The sequence below is a fragment of the Emiliania huxleyi genome, assembly GCF_000372725.1.
Source record: "Emiliania huxleyi CCMP1516 chromosome Unknown EMIHUscaffold_12, whole genome shotgun sequence".
NCBI classification, from domain to species: Eukaryota; Haptophyta; order Isochrysidales; family Noelaerhabdaceae; genus Emiliania; species Emiliania huxleyi.
Window position 1 is genome coordinate 487,141 of NW_005201392.1, and position 15,068 is coordinate 502,208.

The 15,068-nt window shown below is 67.8% G+C and overlaps 3 protein-coding genes across 3 annotated transcripts in view; 1 reads left to right on the top strand and 2 right to left on the bottom strand.

Annotated features, from left to right (window-relative positions):
• Positions 1 to 964: 964 nt before the first annotated feature.
• EMIHUDRAFT_462254 (hypothetical protein) lies at positions 965 to 5,101 on the bottom strand (the record flags this gene model as incomplete). The annotated part of the gene is made up of 5 exons (XM_005790444.1): positions 965 to 1,062; positions 1,111 to 1,779; positions 1,820 to 2,051; positions 2,128 to 4,167; positions 4,256 to 5,101. 4 exons carry the CDS (start codon positions 5,099 to 5,101, stop codon positions 1,220 to 1,222), a joined length of 3,678 nt encoding a protein of 1,225 aa, XP_005790501.1. The 3' UTR covers positions 965 to 1,062; positions 1,111 to 1,219.
• Positions 5,102 to 10,807: 5,706 nt separating this feature from the next.
• Positions 10,808 to 13,117, bottom strand: EMIHUDRAFT_433558 (hypothetical protein). Its single transcript, XM_005790445.1, has 6 exons — positions 12,532 to 13,117; positions 12,256 to 12,458; positions 12,020 to 12,130; positions 11,901 to 11,948; positions 11,670 to 11,690; positions 10,808 to 11,587 (listed from the first exon to the last, which is right to left on the bottom strand). Exons 1-6 carry the CDS (start codon positions 13,088 to 13,090, stop codon positions 10,832 to 10,834), a joined length of 1,698 nt encoding a protein of 565 aa, XP_005790502.1. The 5' UTR covers positions 13,091 to 13,117; the 3' UTR covers positions 10,808 to 10,831.
• Positions 13,118 to 14,260: 1,143 nt separating this feature from the next.
• EMIHUDRAFT_62832 (hypothetical protein) overlaps positions 14,261 to 15,068 on the top strand; it is a gene marked incomplete at both ends in the record, with an annotated part of 1,517 nt that continues 709 nt past the window's right edge. Inside the window, 2 exons of the mRNA XM_005790446.1 lie at positions 14,261 to 14,634; positions 14,705 to 14,999. Coding sequence (XP_005790503.1) covers positions 14,261 to 14,634; positions 14,705 to 14,999 — 669 coding nt within the window. The remainder of the gene's footprint in view (positions 14,635 to 14,704; positions 15,000 to 15,068) is intronic.

A 15,068-nucleotide genomic window follows, 5' to 3' on the forward strand; every position in this document is an offset into this window, starting at 1 on the left:
ACGGCGGGCGCGGCCCTCGCCGACAATGCCACTGCTCGTCGCTCTCCCCAAGTCCTCCTCGGACTCGGCAGCCGCATCTATCGCCTCAATGGGAAACCTGTCGTGGACACAGGAGCGCTTCCGCGGAATGTGCATGGTGCACTGGGATTCAGCAAGCAAGCGGCTGTACGGGTCGCTGCATCATGCAGATATGTGCAACGTGCACCCTCTGCGGATCAAGGCGTGGCAGTCCAACGAGAAAACGTTGTACAAGCAGCACCTGCCACCGACCAAGGCGGCGGTGCAGGCGGCGCTCGCTAACGGCTCGAAGACAATCGTCCTCCTCCGTAACCCGTGGTATGCGGCCGAATCCGACTGCGAGTCAGCCAGGGCGGGGGGCATGTGGCTCCACCAGACGAAGGAGAGCCACCTCGCTCATAAGCTGCTCGCGTACCGCGCGTTCGCCCGTGGCTGGCGCGATGCAGCCGCGGAGTATCCCGAGCAGATCCAACTGATCGAGTTCGACTCCCTGCAGGCTAGCAACTCCAGCCGCGAAGCTGCCTTTTCCTTGGCCCTGCGATTCTGGGGCATGCCGCGAGTGAGACCGTTTCGCGACTTTCACCACCACTACATGCATTGCGGGCATGCCTCCTGCTACCACGACATGCGCAACGATTCGGAGCTCGCCGCGACCCAAGCGCAGCTCGAGGCTGCTGGCGACGCGGAGGAGTGGTACCATTGGGCTGGTGGGTCAGATGAGATGGCTGGAGGCGCGGTGAGGGGGCTTCGAGGGGCGAACAAGTGCGCGATCTCACATAAGCTCGGCTCCCTCGATGAATACGAGGCGGCCCTCAGAAAGCGAGAGGCCGCCAAACGCGCTCCGCCCTCGGACGCCGCCTCCAACGACCCCACAGCGGCAGTTCAGCCATGACATCGGCCCATGAGTTCTCGAGATCGGTCATGTCATTCAGTTTCGAGTACGTTATTTCTTCTCGATAACACGGTCTGTGAAGCGGGATTCGTGGCCGTCTCACGACCCTCTCCCGCCACACCTCCCCTCTCGCCTCCCCCGCCACCACCTCCCCGCCTCTCCCCAGCCACACCCTGCGCCAGCGGTCTCAGCTCTAGCTCTCTCCACCGTTTGGGCCTTGGCCTTGCCCAGCGGGCGGGAGCTGTCGGTCGTACTGAGGCTCACCTCTGCCGCCGCCAGCTCTCTCCCCGTCTCGCCGCGACGCGGCCTTCAGGTCCGGCCGCCAACGAGCCGCTTCGCGCCTGGAGGCTTGGCCATCTTCGTCTTCTTTGGCGGCCGCGGCCGGGCGCCGCCGACCTCCTCCGCATCCTCAAACTGCGTGCACCGGTAGAGGGGGGCTGGCGCTTGCAGCTGGCCCAGCACGCGGCGCGCCCGTTCGTCACGGTCGCCGTCCTCGGCCGCCATCTTGCCTTGTCCGCTGTCGTCGCGGGCGGGGGCGGCGCCCCGCCGCCCCGCGCGCCGCTTGGTCTCAGGCGCGGGCGCGTCAAAGTCCTCGCCCGACTCGGACGCGGCCTCGCAAGCCTCGCAAGCCTCGCCCCGCCCTCGCCCCGCCCGCTCGTCTCCCGGATCGTTCGACGACGTGTCCGACTCGCCCCGCTCGCCGCCGGACGGGCGCACGGCGTCGAGCAGCCGAGCGACGCTGTCCAGCGTGCTGCCCTTGAGGCCGCTGGCCTGCTTCGCCGCGCGCACGTGCTGGGCCAAGCCCTTCTTGACCTGCTCGTCGCGGCGGCAGAGCACGAGGAGCGGCGTGGTGGAGGCATCGCTTGCCCCTACCGCGTACAGCGGAACGAGTCACGGTGTGGAGGTCACGGCGTGGGCCGGCTGCCGAATCTCGAGCCGCGCGCGTGCCTGCTGTCGCGCCGCCCTCCGCTGCGTCGGCGTCGGCGTCGTCTCTCGCCTGGCCGCCGCCGAGAGCGCCGAGGGCGGCGGCCAAGCTGCGGTCCGACGGCGGCCACGAGGCGGCGAGCGTGGCGAGGTTGCGGCGCAGCACCTTGGGCGGCTGGACGAGCTTGGACATGGCTTGCACCAGCGCCTCGCCGACCTGTGGTAGTAGTCCAACCTTGGTTCAGATCGGACCCCCATCCACGCCCAAGAAACTATAGCGGACAAGAGACGACCTGTGCCAGATCGGCCGCCCGCGCCGCCACGACGGTCGGGAGGAGCAGCGCGACGAGGCGCGCGAAGAGGGGCTGGGCTGCCGTGTGGCAGAGCGGCAGCAGTGCGGCGTAGGCAAGGCGGCACCAGCGGGAGCCCTCGTGCTTCATGACGGCGTGCACGCAGCCCCAAGCCCGGGCCGCGAGCTGCGGGTCCGGGTCGAGCAGGCAGGGGAGCACGAGCGGTAGCTCCGTCGCCGCCCGCAGCTTCCGCGCCGCGCACAAGTCGAGGAGGCTCGCGCCCGCCGCCCGCCGCAGCAGAGCGGGCGTGCCCTCCTCGCGCAGCGGGGCGCGCAGCGCCTCCTCGAGCAGGGGCTCCACGAGCCGCGGCACGCTCGCGACGAGCGACGCGACAGCGAGGCTCGCGCGCGAGCGGACCTCGGCCGGCTCGCTCCGCGCACACAGCGGCGCCAGGGTGGGGAGCAGCCCCTCGGCCACGCGAGGGTGGAGCTGCGCGATGCGGCCGAGAGAAGTCACCGCCGAGCAGCGCACCGGACAGGGCGTCGCGTGGTCAGTGGCGCAAGCCGCCAGACACGGCACAAATCTGCAGAACGGGTCTTCGTTGAGTGCCTCGAGCATCAGCCGCGCCTCCTCCTCCTCGAGGCGGGCGGAGGCGGACTCGCGTTCCATGTAGTCGTACTCGTCCAGCCCCTCATGCGCCGGCGTGGGCGCGGGCGCGGCTTGCTGCTGCGCCACGGCCCTCGCCTCCCTCCGCAGAGCTTGCCCGGAGAGGAGGCTCGCCTCGCCGACCGAGCGGAGGAGCGCCGCCGCGGCGCGCGGGCACGACTGGCCCTGCGAGCGGAGCCGAGCGAGCGGCGAGGCGAGCGCAGCAATCGCGCCGTGGCGAGGCTGGAGGAAGAGCACCTCCAGCGCACGGCGCTCGGCACCCGCCACGGCCAGCTCCACGAAGTTGCCCTGCAGCACCTCTTGGAAGGACGCCACCTCCTGATTCGCCGCTCGGCTCCCTGCTTCGGCCTGGGCGCCCCGCCGCTGCACTGCCAGCGCGCTCAGCCGCAAGAGCGGGTCGAGGCACGCGAGCAAGTTCTTGGCCGCACCACAGGCTTCCGCCGGGGGGGATTGGCACATCTTCGCCAGCTGGGCCACGATCCACTCGCTTGGCACCGCTTCCATTGCCTCGCCGCTTCCGCTCGCTGCCACCGCGGCGAGCAGAGCGAACGCCCACGCTCTTTGGCTCCACGCGTCGGGAGCGATGGGGCGCTCTGCCTGCAGGAGCTCGTGTGCGAGCGAGTTGCACTCCACTTGCGTGAGGGCCAGTCCGCCCACCAGCGAGGGCGCAACGCTGGAGCAGACACCCAGATGCGTCGGCGTGGGCGCCGCCGCGAGGAGCTGCGCTGCAGTGCTGCGTGCGTCACCGGGCCGCACGACGAGGGTGCGCACGAGGTTGAACAGGGCGGCACGGCCGGGGGCTTCGGCAGGCGTGGACAGGGCGCGGTGGATGACGCAGCCGACTCGCGCAGGCCCCAGCACCGCCCGCTCGAGGACCGTGAAGGCCTGGCCGGCTGGCGTGGCGGGCATTGCGGCGTGCAAGTCGAGTAAGTTGGTGAACTCGCCATCGATCGACTCGACCCACGCCTCGCACGCCGGGGCCAGCCGAGGAGCGCCGGCGTCCTCGCGTGCAGGGTCTGGCAGCGGCAAGGGCAGCGGCAGGCGGCGGAGGCCCCACGGGTTTGCGGCGATGAGCGCCTGGATCGCGAGGCCGAGGCTGCAGATGAAGGGCTTGTGGCCAGAGCTGATGGCGTCGCGGATGGTCTCGAGGAGAGCGTGCGAACACTCTGCAAAGCCTTCCGCATTGCCCTCTGCAGCGGCCGCTTGGGTGGCGGCTGCGTCGGCCGGGCCCCAGGCGCGCATCTCGGCCAACGCGGCGAGCGCCTTGAGCGCCTGGGTCCGGCTGCTCGGGTCGACATCGGAGCTCGAGGCGCGGGACTGCATCAGCGCCACGGCTTGGCGGAGGGACTGCCGCTCGAGGAGGTGAGCGGGAATGCCCTGCGCGCGCGGCACACAGGCGGGGGGGCGGTTGGAAGGTGTGTGGGGCAACCAAGGGGATGCTTCAACATCGAAGGCCGAAAGGCACCTGCAGCGTTTGGAACACGAAATCGTGGCCCAAGCGCAAGGCAGCCTTGGCGGCGGCGGGCGGGCGGATGGATGCAACGGCGCTCGCGAGGGCCTCAGTCACGACTCCGCTGGCGAGGCTGGCGGCGGCGAGGGCCGGCGCCCGCTTCTGCACTTCGCCCAGGAATTGTAGCATCGCGTTTGTCAGCGGCCCAGCGGCTGCACCCGCCGCTGCGGCCGAGGCGGCCACGTTCTGCACGACGAGGGAGATCAGGCTCGTCACGCCGGGAGACAGCCGGTGGCCGCCCTCGCTCGAGCTGATGGCGTCCGCGACGGCTTGGGCGACGGCCTCGTGCAGCGGCGCGCTCCGCGCGACGGCGTGCAGGAGGCTGTGCACGCTGTTGAGCCGGAGCAGGTGAGCAGAGAGGGCGACGACCGCGGGCCGGTTGACCTGGCGCTTTGCGAGGCCGGCGCCGGACAGCGCCGTGACGATGGCCTCGAGCGACGCGGCCGGGCTGCCGGAGACGCGGCGGCCGAGGAGGAATCGGTCGAGGGGCTCGGGAAGGACCGTCAGCGCCTGCGTCGAGTCGCCGCCGGCCGCGAGCGTCTGGAGGACGAGGCGGCACGTCACAGAGAGCAGCAGCACCCCGTGCGCCGGGTCGGAGGCCATCCTGAGTGCGGCCGCGAGCTGATCAACAACATCTGGCTGCGCCTTTTTCTCGACCGCCGCCGCGATGAGCGAGTGCCAGTCAGCCTCGCGGCAGAGCGCCTCGGACCCCGGCCGCAGCAGCCGCGCGATGGAGCCGGTGTTGGCGATTTCCGACGGCCGCGAGGGCGCATCGAGCGTCAGCCATCGTAGGCGATCCATTTTCTAGGCCGATTTTGAGCAACTTTCTCAGCGTGCCCGCACCCATTTTAGCACAGCGTCTCTTCACAGAAAGCATACGCTAGAGTTAGTGCACTTGGAGCACTTGGAGTGCAGTCGGTAGCCTCACATCCAGGGCCGGGGAGCTAAGAAGGGCACCCAGCGCGCAAGATGATCGGGATCGGGTTGCGGGCTAGAGAGCCCTAGCCCTGGGGGGTGCGCGTTGCTTCGCAGGGAAAGGGCCGTAAAGTAAACACGGTTCTCCGAGAGGGCTCCGTGTACCGGGTTTCCCCTTAACTGCAGAACGCCCCCTCTACTCGGAGCTAGTGTGGACAAGAGAGAAGTTTTATCAGCTGGTCGGCCGCCATTCGGGCCTCCCGGCCTGCTGCGGCGGCGCGGCCGGTCGAGGCCGGGCTCGGCCCGGCCCGCGACGGCTGGCCGCCGACGAGCGCGCTCGCGCTGCTCGTCAAAATGGCGGCGGTGGCGATTGCGGCGACGATCGTTCAGTCGTACAGCGCTCAGGCGTCTGTCATCTGTCGTCTGTTGTCGCATTTCGCACACGCGCGTCGCTCCGCGAGGGCATGAGCCTTCCGCGATTCAATCCCGCAGCCAAAAGTTTTGGCCGGCTCTACCATCGCGGCCGCAGCTGTTGAGCTCTTCAGAAGACTGGTGCCTCATATGCTGCCTCCCTGCGGATGCTGCCGGCGAGCCTGGCGGTCCGCTGTACTACAAGGAAGTGCTGACTCGAAGTCGATTCTACCTCGAATTCTTCTACCCCCACGACTCGGAACGCGAATGTGACAGGACCATCGGGTCCTTCAGCCACCAAAGCGAGATCACCCGAGAGCAGCTGAGTCTGCCTCTGGCCTCGCCTCCCTCTCCTTCAGGCATTCGTGGCATCCTATGGGTCGTCCAGAGTATCGACCTCTGGCTTGTCAGCCGGTCATGATGTATGATGACGACCATGAAGTACAGCGATCGCCACCTCGCTGGCCTCTCCGCAAGGCCTCCCGACCGCGTCGAACTCACGGCGCGGGCTCTCTCGGCTACGGGACCGGCCCCAGCGTCGGCTGAGGGCTGACAAGCTGCCGAGCCCAAATCACTGTGAGAGTCGTGATTTGGTGTTTTCTTTGATCTCCACTGCGGGCGAGATGGCCAATGAGCGTCGATGGGGTGCCCTTCGCGACGGCGACGGCCGAAGAAAGTTTTTTTAATATGATAAAACTATTTTCGCAATAACAAGAAGAGAGAGAGATCTCTCTCTCAATAACAAGAGAGAGAGAGAGATTTTTAGCAATACCTTAAAGAGAGGTTACAGACAGGCGGGTAAGGTCCGTTAGCAATACCAAACAACTCTAACGCAAACAACAAGGTCTGAGAATGAACAAACAAACCGAACCCCCCTTCCATATGGCTGATTCCCAGACGGAGGATCCGCGCAATGGGTTTCTTCTTTCCGGCGAGCGAAGAAGAAGGCCGCTCGCCCGTGTTCGATGGCGGCACCGCGCGGCTCCAGCGCTGCCGGCGGCGAGGACGCGTCGGCCACCTTCCTGCTGCTGTACGGCCCGCTGGTGCAGTTCAGCAGGCCGCCGGGCGCCCCCGAGCCGCAGGTCGTCGCCATGCCTGCCGCGCTTCCGCTCAGCGTCGAGACGGTCTTCAGACACCCACCGAGCGCTCCGGTCCCCGAGTCGGTCGCCCACTTTTGCTTCTGCCCGCTGCTCAAGCTGCACGAGCCCTCCGAGCTCTCCTTCTGCCTCACCGACTCGTCGGGCGCTGAGTGCTTCGGGGTGTCGCTCCAGCTGCTCTGCCGGCACGAGTCGGCGGCGGCGCCAAAGCCGGACTCCGTGCGCCGCTCTGGCTCCCTGGCCGCCGCGGGGGCGCCTTCCACCGAGCCGCGCGTCCGCCACCGGCCCGTCGCCCTAGTGCTGCTCTCGCGCCGGCCGCTGCTCAGCGGCTTTGCGCGCGTGCTGCGCTCGCTCGCGCCCCTTGTGCGGCGGCTGCAGCGGCTTCCGACGACGAAGTCGCCGCGGCGGATCGAGGTGCGCGCCGGGCGGGACCGGAGCGGCGGCGGCCTCGGCCTCGTCCTCAACGGCTCCAACACCGTGATGGCGGTCCGAGAGCGGCTTGGTTGCGGCGGCGCGCGCATTTCTCTTTTGCGCAGCGCGGTGAGTTCCTCGATAGGTCGAGAGCGGGTCGGTCGCGGCGAGAGAGCGGCAGCTCCGGCCGGGAGACGTGATTGTGTCGGTGGACGGGGTCGATCTCGGCGGAAGGAGGCTCGCAGAGGCGCTGGCGGGCGAGGCGGCGGCGGCCGCTGCCGCAGCGGGAGGCGCTTCTGCAGCGCCTGGCGCTTCTGCAGCGCCTGGCGCTGCTGCAGCGGGGGGTCGGCCCTCCGGGGAGGGAGGAGATGTGCCTTCGGAGGAGCAGGCTCGCCCCGCCGCCGCGCCGCCGCCGGCCGTACCCCCGCCGGCCGCGTCTCCGGCGGGGCGGCTGCTTCTCGGCGTGCGGAGGACGCACGAGCGTCTGCAGGCGATTCTTTTCTCTGCACAGACGAGACGCAGGTCGCGTCGCTGTTTGGCAGAGCGATGTCTTTTCTCTGCAGGCCGAAGCGGCGGACGCAAAGCAGCTCGCGGCCCGCCGCGGCGCTCGTGCTGCGCCCCTCCCTCCTGGATCCTGCCCTGACCCCTTCCTCGAACCTTCTAGGCCGCCGCGGCTCTCGTGCTTCGCCGGATGGCTGCGCGGGAGGCGGACGTTGCTCCGGCTCGCCTCGAGCCCGAACTTTCCTGGAACGGCCCCTGAGCCTTCCCGGAGCCTGCCAGGCGGACCTGCTCTGGCTCGCCTCCAACCCGTTTTGGACGGCGGCCCCGCTCGAGCCCCTCTTCCGCTCCCTCCACTATGGGGCGGCTGAGGTCGTCTCCCCGTTGCTCGGTCCGCTCCAGAATCGACAGTGAGTCATCAAGAATCAGTCCTCAGGTCGTGTATTTGCTGCTCGGCCTGCTCGCGGACCAAAAGCTGCTTCTCACCGCATCGGACCCCGCCGTGTTGGTGCCCGCCGCACAAGCGCTGCGCGCGCTGATGCTGCCGCTCGCGCACTCGGCGACGTGCGTCCCGTTCCTCCCTCTTGCCCGCCTCGCGCACTTCTGTGTCCGAAAAGGGATGGCTCCTGCGTCTAGGTACATCCCCTATTTCCCGCCGACTCTGCTCGCGCCGTCAGACATGGCGAGTCGCTCAATCTCGGAGCGCGGCATTTTTTCTTTTTTCCACCCGCCGCGCCGTTGCTCTCAAGGCGACGCTCATCTCGGAGAGCACCGCGCCGTACCTCATCGGGGTGCACGCGAGCACGCTGCAGCCGCTGGTGGCGGAGGGACTCTCGCCGGAGGTGATCATCGCCGACTTTGACAACTGCCAAGACACTTCCGAGACACTTCCGAGACACTTCCTAGGTGATCGTCGCCGACCTTGACAAGGGCGAGCTGCGGCCAGCGACTCTCGGCAGGCACGCCGAGGCCTTTCCTGCCTCTGTCCTCAAGATGGAGGCCGCGTTGCCCCCCGTCGGCGCCCTCGTGCGCCAGCTGCAAGTGCGTGTCCGCGACGCGTCCGCGACGCGTCCGAGACACGTCCCGTAGGCTCCCTCGTGCGCCAGCTGCAAGCTTGCGCGAGCGCGGACCGTTTCGACGAGACGACGGTGCAGGCGGCGTGCATGCAGTTCGTTGCTGATTTGGTCGACCCAGAGGCGACGCACAGACGCCTCCCAGACATCTCCCGGACACCTCCCGGATACCTCCGAGACACCTCCAAGACACCTCGCAGACATCTCGCGGACACCTCCCAGACACCGCCCAGACACCTCCGAGACGCCACCACCACCTTCCCCACACCCGCACCCTCCCAGGCGGGCTTTCTCGCCGAGTCTGGTCACAGCGGGGACGTGGTCGCGCTCCAAAAGTGGCGCCAGCTCCTCTCCTTCGAGGAGGACGTGCGGCTGCGCTGCGAGCGAGACCGCGACGTTGCGCCGCACGCGCACCTCCTCCGGCCAAAGCTGCGCGAGTCGCTCTCGCACTCCCTCGCCTCGGTCTGCGCGCAGCACACGCCCGGCCTCTCACCCTGACCTTTAGTACGACCCTGACTCTTGACTCTGACCCTGACCCTGACCCTGACCCTGACCCTTACCTTGACCCTAGGTCTGCGCGGAGCACACGCCCGGCCTCGCTCCCAGCTCTCGCTCGCGGCCGGTCGGGCTCACCCCCCTAGATGTCCAGGACACGCACCCTTGACTTCCCACTAGCGCTTCGAGAACACAGAGCCCTGGTAGTCCAACTCTCCTGGTAGTCCAACTCTCCTGGTAGTCCAACTCTCCTGGTAGTCCAACTCTCCTGGTAGTCCAACTCTCCTGGTAGTCCAACTCTCTTGGTAGTCCAACTCTCCTGGTAGTCCAACTCTCCTGGTAGTCCAACTCTCCTGGTAGTCCAACTCTCCTGGTAGTCCAACTCTCCTGGTAGTCCAACTCTCCTGGTAGTCCAACTCTCCTGGTAGTCCAACTCTCCTGGTAGTCCAACTCTCCTGGTAGTCCAACTCTCCTGGTAGTCCAACTCTCCTGGTAGTCCAACTCTCCTGGTAGTCCAACTCTCCTGGTAGTCCAACTCTCCTGGTAGTCCAACTCTCCTGGTAGTCCAACTCTCCTGGTAGTCCAACTCTCCTGGTAGTCCAACTCTCCTGGTAGTCCAACTCTCCTGGTAGTCCAACTCTCCTGGTAGTCCAACTCTCCTGGTAGTCCAACTCTCCTGGTAGTCCAACTCTCCTGGTAGTCCAACTCTCTCGACAAGACACGCGTGTAGGCCCTTCCTCGCGCTCTGCTACGCCGCCAAGCCCTTCCGCGAGTGGTGGGCGAGCGATGGCGCCTCACTCAGGCCCGAGGTACGGACGTGCCTGAGGTGCACCGCTCACCCACGCGCACCGGGCCTTGCACTTTCAATGCCGTGCCGGCTCCTGTCGTCTAGACGTGGAGTCGCGAGGGACCAGCCTGGCCCTTGCCCCACCACCTCGTGTGTGTGTGGAGACGTGTACCTTACCTGACCTCGTTTGCCTGAGGTACCGCGAGCACCAGCTCAATCTCGCGGACCACGTCGGCGACCACAAGCTCACCCTACAGCCACGGGACCGAACCCACACTGGGTTCGAGACGCTGGAGGGCATGGTACTAGGCGACCACAAGCGGGCGCTCGACGCGGTCGAGACGTCGCTCTTCGCAGAGGTGTTCGAGCTGGAGCTCGAGCTGCTCGACGACGAACCCGACGAGCTGCAGGCGGCCGCCGCTGCTGCCCAAGCCGCCGGGAAGGTTGCCAAGGCTGCCGAGAAGGCCGCCGAGAAGGCTCTTCCCCAACTGCCGCCACCGCCGCCGCTTCCGCCGCCGCCGCCGCCTCCGCCGCCGCCGCCGCCGCCGCCGCCGCCGCCGCCGCCGCCGCCGCCGCCGCTGCCGCCGCCGCCGCCTGCCGACGACGAGGAGCCCTCCTCCCCTCCTCTGTCGTCGTCTCTGCCGCCGTCCAATGTCCCGGTGGCGCCAAGTCTCCCGCCACCCGCAGCGCCTCCCCAGCAGCTGGAGGAGCAAATAGACGCTGCAAATCCGCACGCGATGGACCACTGAGCGGGGAGTGTGAGCGGAGGCTGTTGGGTGTGTGTAGTAGTATACCAGATGCGCTGAGTTGGGCTATAGTATGTACATCGGCGTCCGTTTTTTTTCTACAGACTACACACGATTCTAGAGCCGTACCCGCACAGTCCCCACACTAGCCGGCGTACAGCCGTACCCACCCGACCGCCGGCGCCGCGGCGCGCACTCGCGCAGTGGCCAGTCCCAGTGCGGTGCGCGCCGCAAAACAGACCAAAACAGCGTGTATGCAATGTGAGTCCGAGCCGGGTGCGGCCGGGTGCGTGTGGGTCTGTGTGCGAGGCTCGCAGTAGACCCAAGACGAGAGGTGGGATTGAAAAGTGGAGGGGAGAGAAGTGCGTGCACGAGGGCGCGTCAGAGCGTTCTGCGAGCGGCGGGATCGGCGTCCGGAGCCGCATCTCCTCTCTGCAAGCCGGTGCGCTCCGCCTCTTCCGGCGAGCAACGCGCGAGGCGCAGCCGCAGGAAGAAGCGCTGCAGCGTCGAGGCGGCCTCGAGCCGCGCCGCGAGCGGCGGCTCGTGGCCCGGCGGGGTGCGGCGGCCGGAGAACTCTCCCCGCGCGGGCGGCTCGGCGGGCGCGAGCGGCTTCGCGGCGCGGCACGCCTCGACGATGTCGGCGAGGGTGGCGTTGAGCACGTTGCGAGAGGCGCCCTGGTTGAGGGCGATCGAGATGACGTGCGGCACGGTGCTCGCGAGCACGCGCGACGCGTCGGCGAGCCGGACCCCGGCCTTTGTGAGGACGGCGCTTGAGCCCGGGTTGGCAGCGTCGAGCGTCGACTCGAGGCCCTCCAGGAAGAGGCCCGCGCCGTCAAAGTCGAAGGCCGCCTCGCCTAGGGAGTGTCTCGGAAGTGTCTCGGAAGTGTCTAGGCAGTTGTCAAAGTCGAAGGCCGCCTCGCCTGCGGTGAGCGCGACGCCGACGATGGGCACCTTTGCCTGCACGACGAGAGGGGGGGGAGCGCGCGTGGCAGATGAGAAAAGGATCTCAAAGGTGAGAGGCATCCTCTCAACGAGAGGGAGGGAGAGAGAGAGAGAGAGAAAGAGAGAGCGGCAGGGAGGGAGGGAGGGAGGGAGAGGGAGGGAGGGAGGGAGGGAGGGAGGGAGGGAGGGGGAGAGGGAGGGAGGGAGGGGGAGACGCATATTCGCCTGGACCGCCGTATAGAGCTCGAGCAGCACGTACGGCCGTCGCAGCACCTGTTCACACTTCCAGCTGTGAAGAGGCGCTCGCGGTGTTTGCCGCCGCGCAAACCGCCGCACGAGCCCACCGACGCGCTCTGCAGCACAACCAACACCTCTGAGTCTCGGACAGACTCTTGCAGCTCGCGCAGGTCGCGCAGGTCGTCGCTGTCGAGGAAGGCCTTGCCACCGAGCCGCTCCTGCGAGACAGGTGTGAATAGACAGGTGTGAATAGGCCTTGCCACCAAGCCGCTCCTGTGGGCGCGTCGTGAACGCGTCGGGGACGTGTCGTGGGTACGCCGGCGAAGGAGGGAGAGAACGAGGCCTGCAGCTCGCCCTGCAGCCAGCGCGCCTCCATCGCCGCCTCCGCCTTGTAGTGCGAGATGAAGACGGACCACCGCTTGCCGCTCGCCCTGCGCGGAGCCTCCTCTGAAGAGCTGCGCTGCACCTCGCCCGCCGCGGCGAGCTTGAGGCAGTCGCCGCCGCCCGTCCCGCGCCCCAGCTCGAAGAGGGCGTTGTGGAGGTGGCCTACCTCCGCGTTGTGGAGGGCGTTGTGGAGGGCGTTGTGGAGAGAGAGAGGCGTTGTGGAGGGCGTTGTGGCCCGGGATGCGCGAGCGGGCGGCGATCTGCTCCTGGATGCCCGCCCTCAGCCGCGCCGCCTCGGCGCGGCCGAGCGAGCCGCGCCTCGCGCGCTGCAGCCGAACCGCTGACGCCTCCATGTCTCCACTCGTCCGCTCCACCAGCAGCGCATCGCGCTCGCGCCGCCGCCGCTGCACGGCCTCTTCAAGCCGCGGGATGTCGGCGACACGGAGCGGCTTGCGGACAAACAGGTCGGCGCCCGCCTCGGAAGACGCCTCCTCGAGCGCGTCGTCGCTCGACATGACTGCACAGCAGAGCCGCCGCCCCTCAACCGAGCGAAGTTTGCGCACCAGGCCGACGCCATCGTTGGAGGAAGTCAGCACGAGGTCGAAGCGGCGCGCGTCCAGCGCCTGTAGTGCCTCAGCCGCGTCCGACACCGCCGTCACCACATGGCCTCGTTTGGCGCACATCGCCTTGACAGCGGTGCGCTGCAAGGCGTCGCCCTCCACGAGCAGAGTTCTCACCGTCGCCGACGGAGACGTTGCCTCGCGGTGGGGCTCAGCATCGCCCCACTCGACCATCACGGCGTCCTCCTGCGCAAGGACTAGTGACACCCCAGGATGAATATTGCCGCGAAATCACGTCCCCCCGATGGGACACTTTCTTTTATGACCGCGCAAGATAAAGGGGTGGCTAAGGGCTCTGCCCGCAAGGCGCCCACGTCGCAGACGCGGTACCATTGACAAATCTGCGATATACCCCCACACGAGCAAATAGCCAAAATCCGAATACCGTGCACGAATCCGGCGATGTGCGCCGTGCAAGCCTTCAGCTGGTGCCAAGACATTCGTAAAATTGAAGCCAAGAATCCGCCAAATCCGTGCTTTCGCGCTACCTGAGGGGAAAGCCGCTGATCGAGCCCAGTGCCCGCGGCCGCCTCCCGCGCAGCACCGCCGCTGCGGAATCGGATCGATCCCATGGAGGAGGAGGGCGCAGTCGGCCAGCGCAGCAGGCGGAGTCCCTCCCCGCGCCGGAGCCCCCCTGCAGTCGAGGGAGTCCTCGTTGGCGATGAAGGTGGCGACATCGAATCGCGGCCGACACACGTCACGGGAGGAATGGGCGATGAGCGGGAACGATGCGCGCTACGACGCCGACTCCGCCGTGCTCGTGGCCGCAGAAAGCCGCGCTCCAGGAGCACGCCAAGATGCAATGGCACGCTTGCTTCGATTCAGCTCTCTCGGCAGCAGAAGTGGGGCTGGAGCGGGTGGGGGTGGATGCCGAGGGGGAGCGTCTCCAGCTGCGCCCTGTGGCAGCTGCGCCCTGTGGCAGCTAGTCGAGGGACTTGGTAGTTGTGACCCCCCTGAGTGAGCGGACAGGAGAGAGAGAGCGTTTTGTGGTGTTTGTTGGTGTACGCAATAACGGGACAGGGTGGTTGTTCTCTCTATCTCCTCTTCTAGCTCTTAGCATGAGCTGCGCCCGGTGTCCGACCCCTTTTGCGCAGCAACACCTTAAACTTTTAGGCCCTCCAAATTCGGGTCGGAGCGTAGCGGAGTGGGCCCCGAGTTTGAAAAGGGCGACGGACGCTTGCGTCCTAGCCTCCAACAACGCCTCCCCGGCGCAGAGGGGCCCCCGGTGGGATGCACAACCGCTCCACGCCACGCCGCTTGCGGCGGTCCTCTTCCCAGTCCGCTGAGGGCCCGTGCGTTATTTTGCCCAGCAGCGCGCCCTCGCCGCAGCGCTGCGCTGCACCAATGGCCGCCCCGGCTGCCACGTCGGCCAACGCGCCAAAGGAGACGGTGTACGTCAACAACCTGTCGGAGAAGGTCAACCAGGAGGAGATGAAGAAGTCGCTCTACGCCGTCTTCGCGCCCTTTGGCCCGATCATCGACATTGTGCACTTCAAGAGCAACAAGATGCGAGGGCAGGCGTTCGTCGTCTTCCGCGACGTGCCCGCCGCTTCGAGCGCGGTCCGCCAGATGCAGGGCTTCCCCTTTTACGACAAGCCCATGAAGCTCGACTATGCAAAGGCCAAGTCGGACGCGACGGCGCGCGCGCCCGGCAGCCCTTGCGCCCGCGAAGCTGGCGACGCCCCCCCCTCCCGCCCCCCCTTTCGAGCTCCGCCCCCGTCGGACGCCGCAGGCGAAGCTCGACGGCTCGTACCTCGCAAAGGTGCGGGAGGAGCGCACCGCAAAGAGAAGGGCGGAGCGCGAGGAGCGCAAGGCGGGCGCCAAGAAGGAGAAGGCGGCCGCGCCAAAGGCGCCTCGCGAGGAGGCCGCGGACGCCGAGATGGCGGCGCCCGCCGCGCCGGCGGCGCCCGCCGCGCCCGCCGCGCCCGCCGCCAACCTGCCGAACCCGATCCTGTTCGTGGAGGACCTGCCAGACCAGGTCAACGAGATGATGCTCTCGATGCTCTTCTCGCAGTTCCCCGGCTTCAAGGAGGCGCGCGCGGAGCACTCGCCGCCTCGCCCCCGCGCGGCCCGCCCCCTCCCCGTCACGAGACCGCCCTCGATCGCCGCCGCGGGAGCGGGTTTTGAGGGCACCGCCCCTCGAATCCCCCCC

Bases quoted from the DNA above. Each gene is read 5' to 3' on its own strand.
- EMIHUDRAFT_433558 (XM_005790445.1), bottom strand. From the start codon at position 13,090: ATGGTCGAGTGGGGCGATGCTGAGCCCCACCGCGAGGCAACGTCTCCG. The intron at 12,131-12,255 runs GCCTCGTTCTCT...CCTGTCTCGCAG, and splicing joins GGCTGCAGGGCGAGCTGCAG to GAGCGGCTCGGTGGCAAGGC. The intron at 11,691-11,900 runs GCGAATATGCGT...CTCGTCGTGCAG, and splicing joins AGCTCTATACGGCGGTCCAG to GCAAAGGTGCCCATCGTCGG.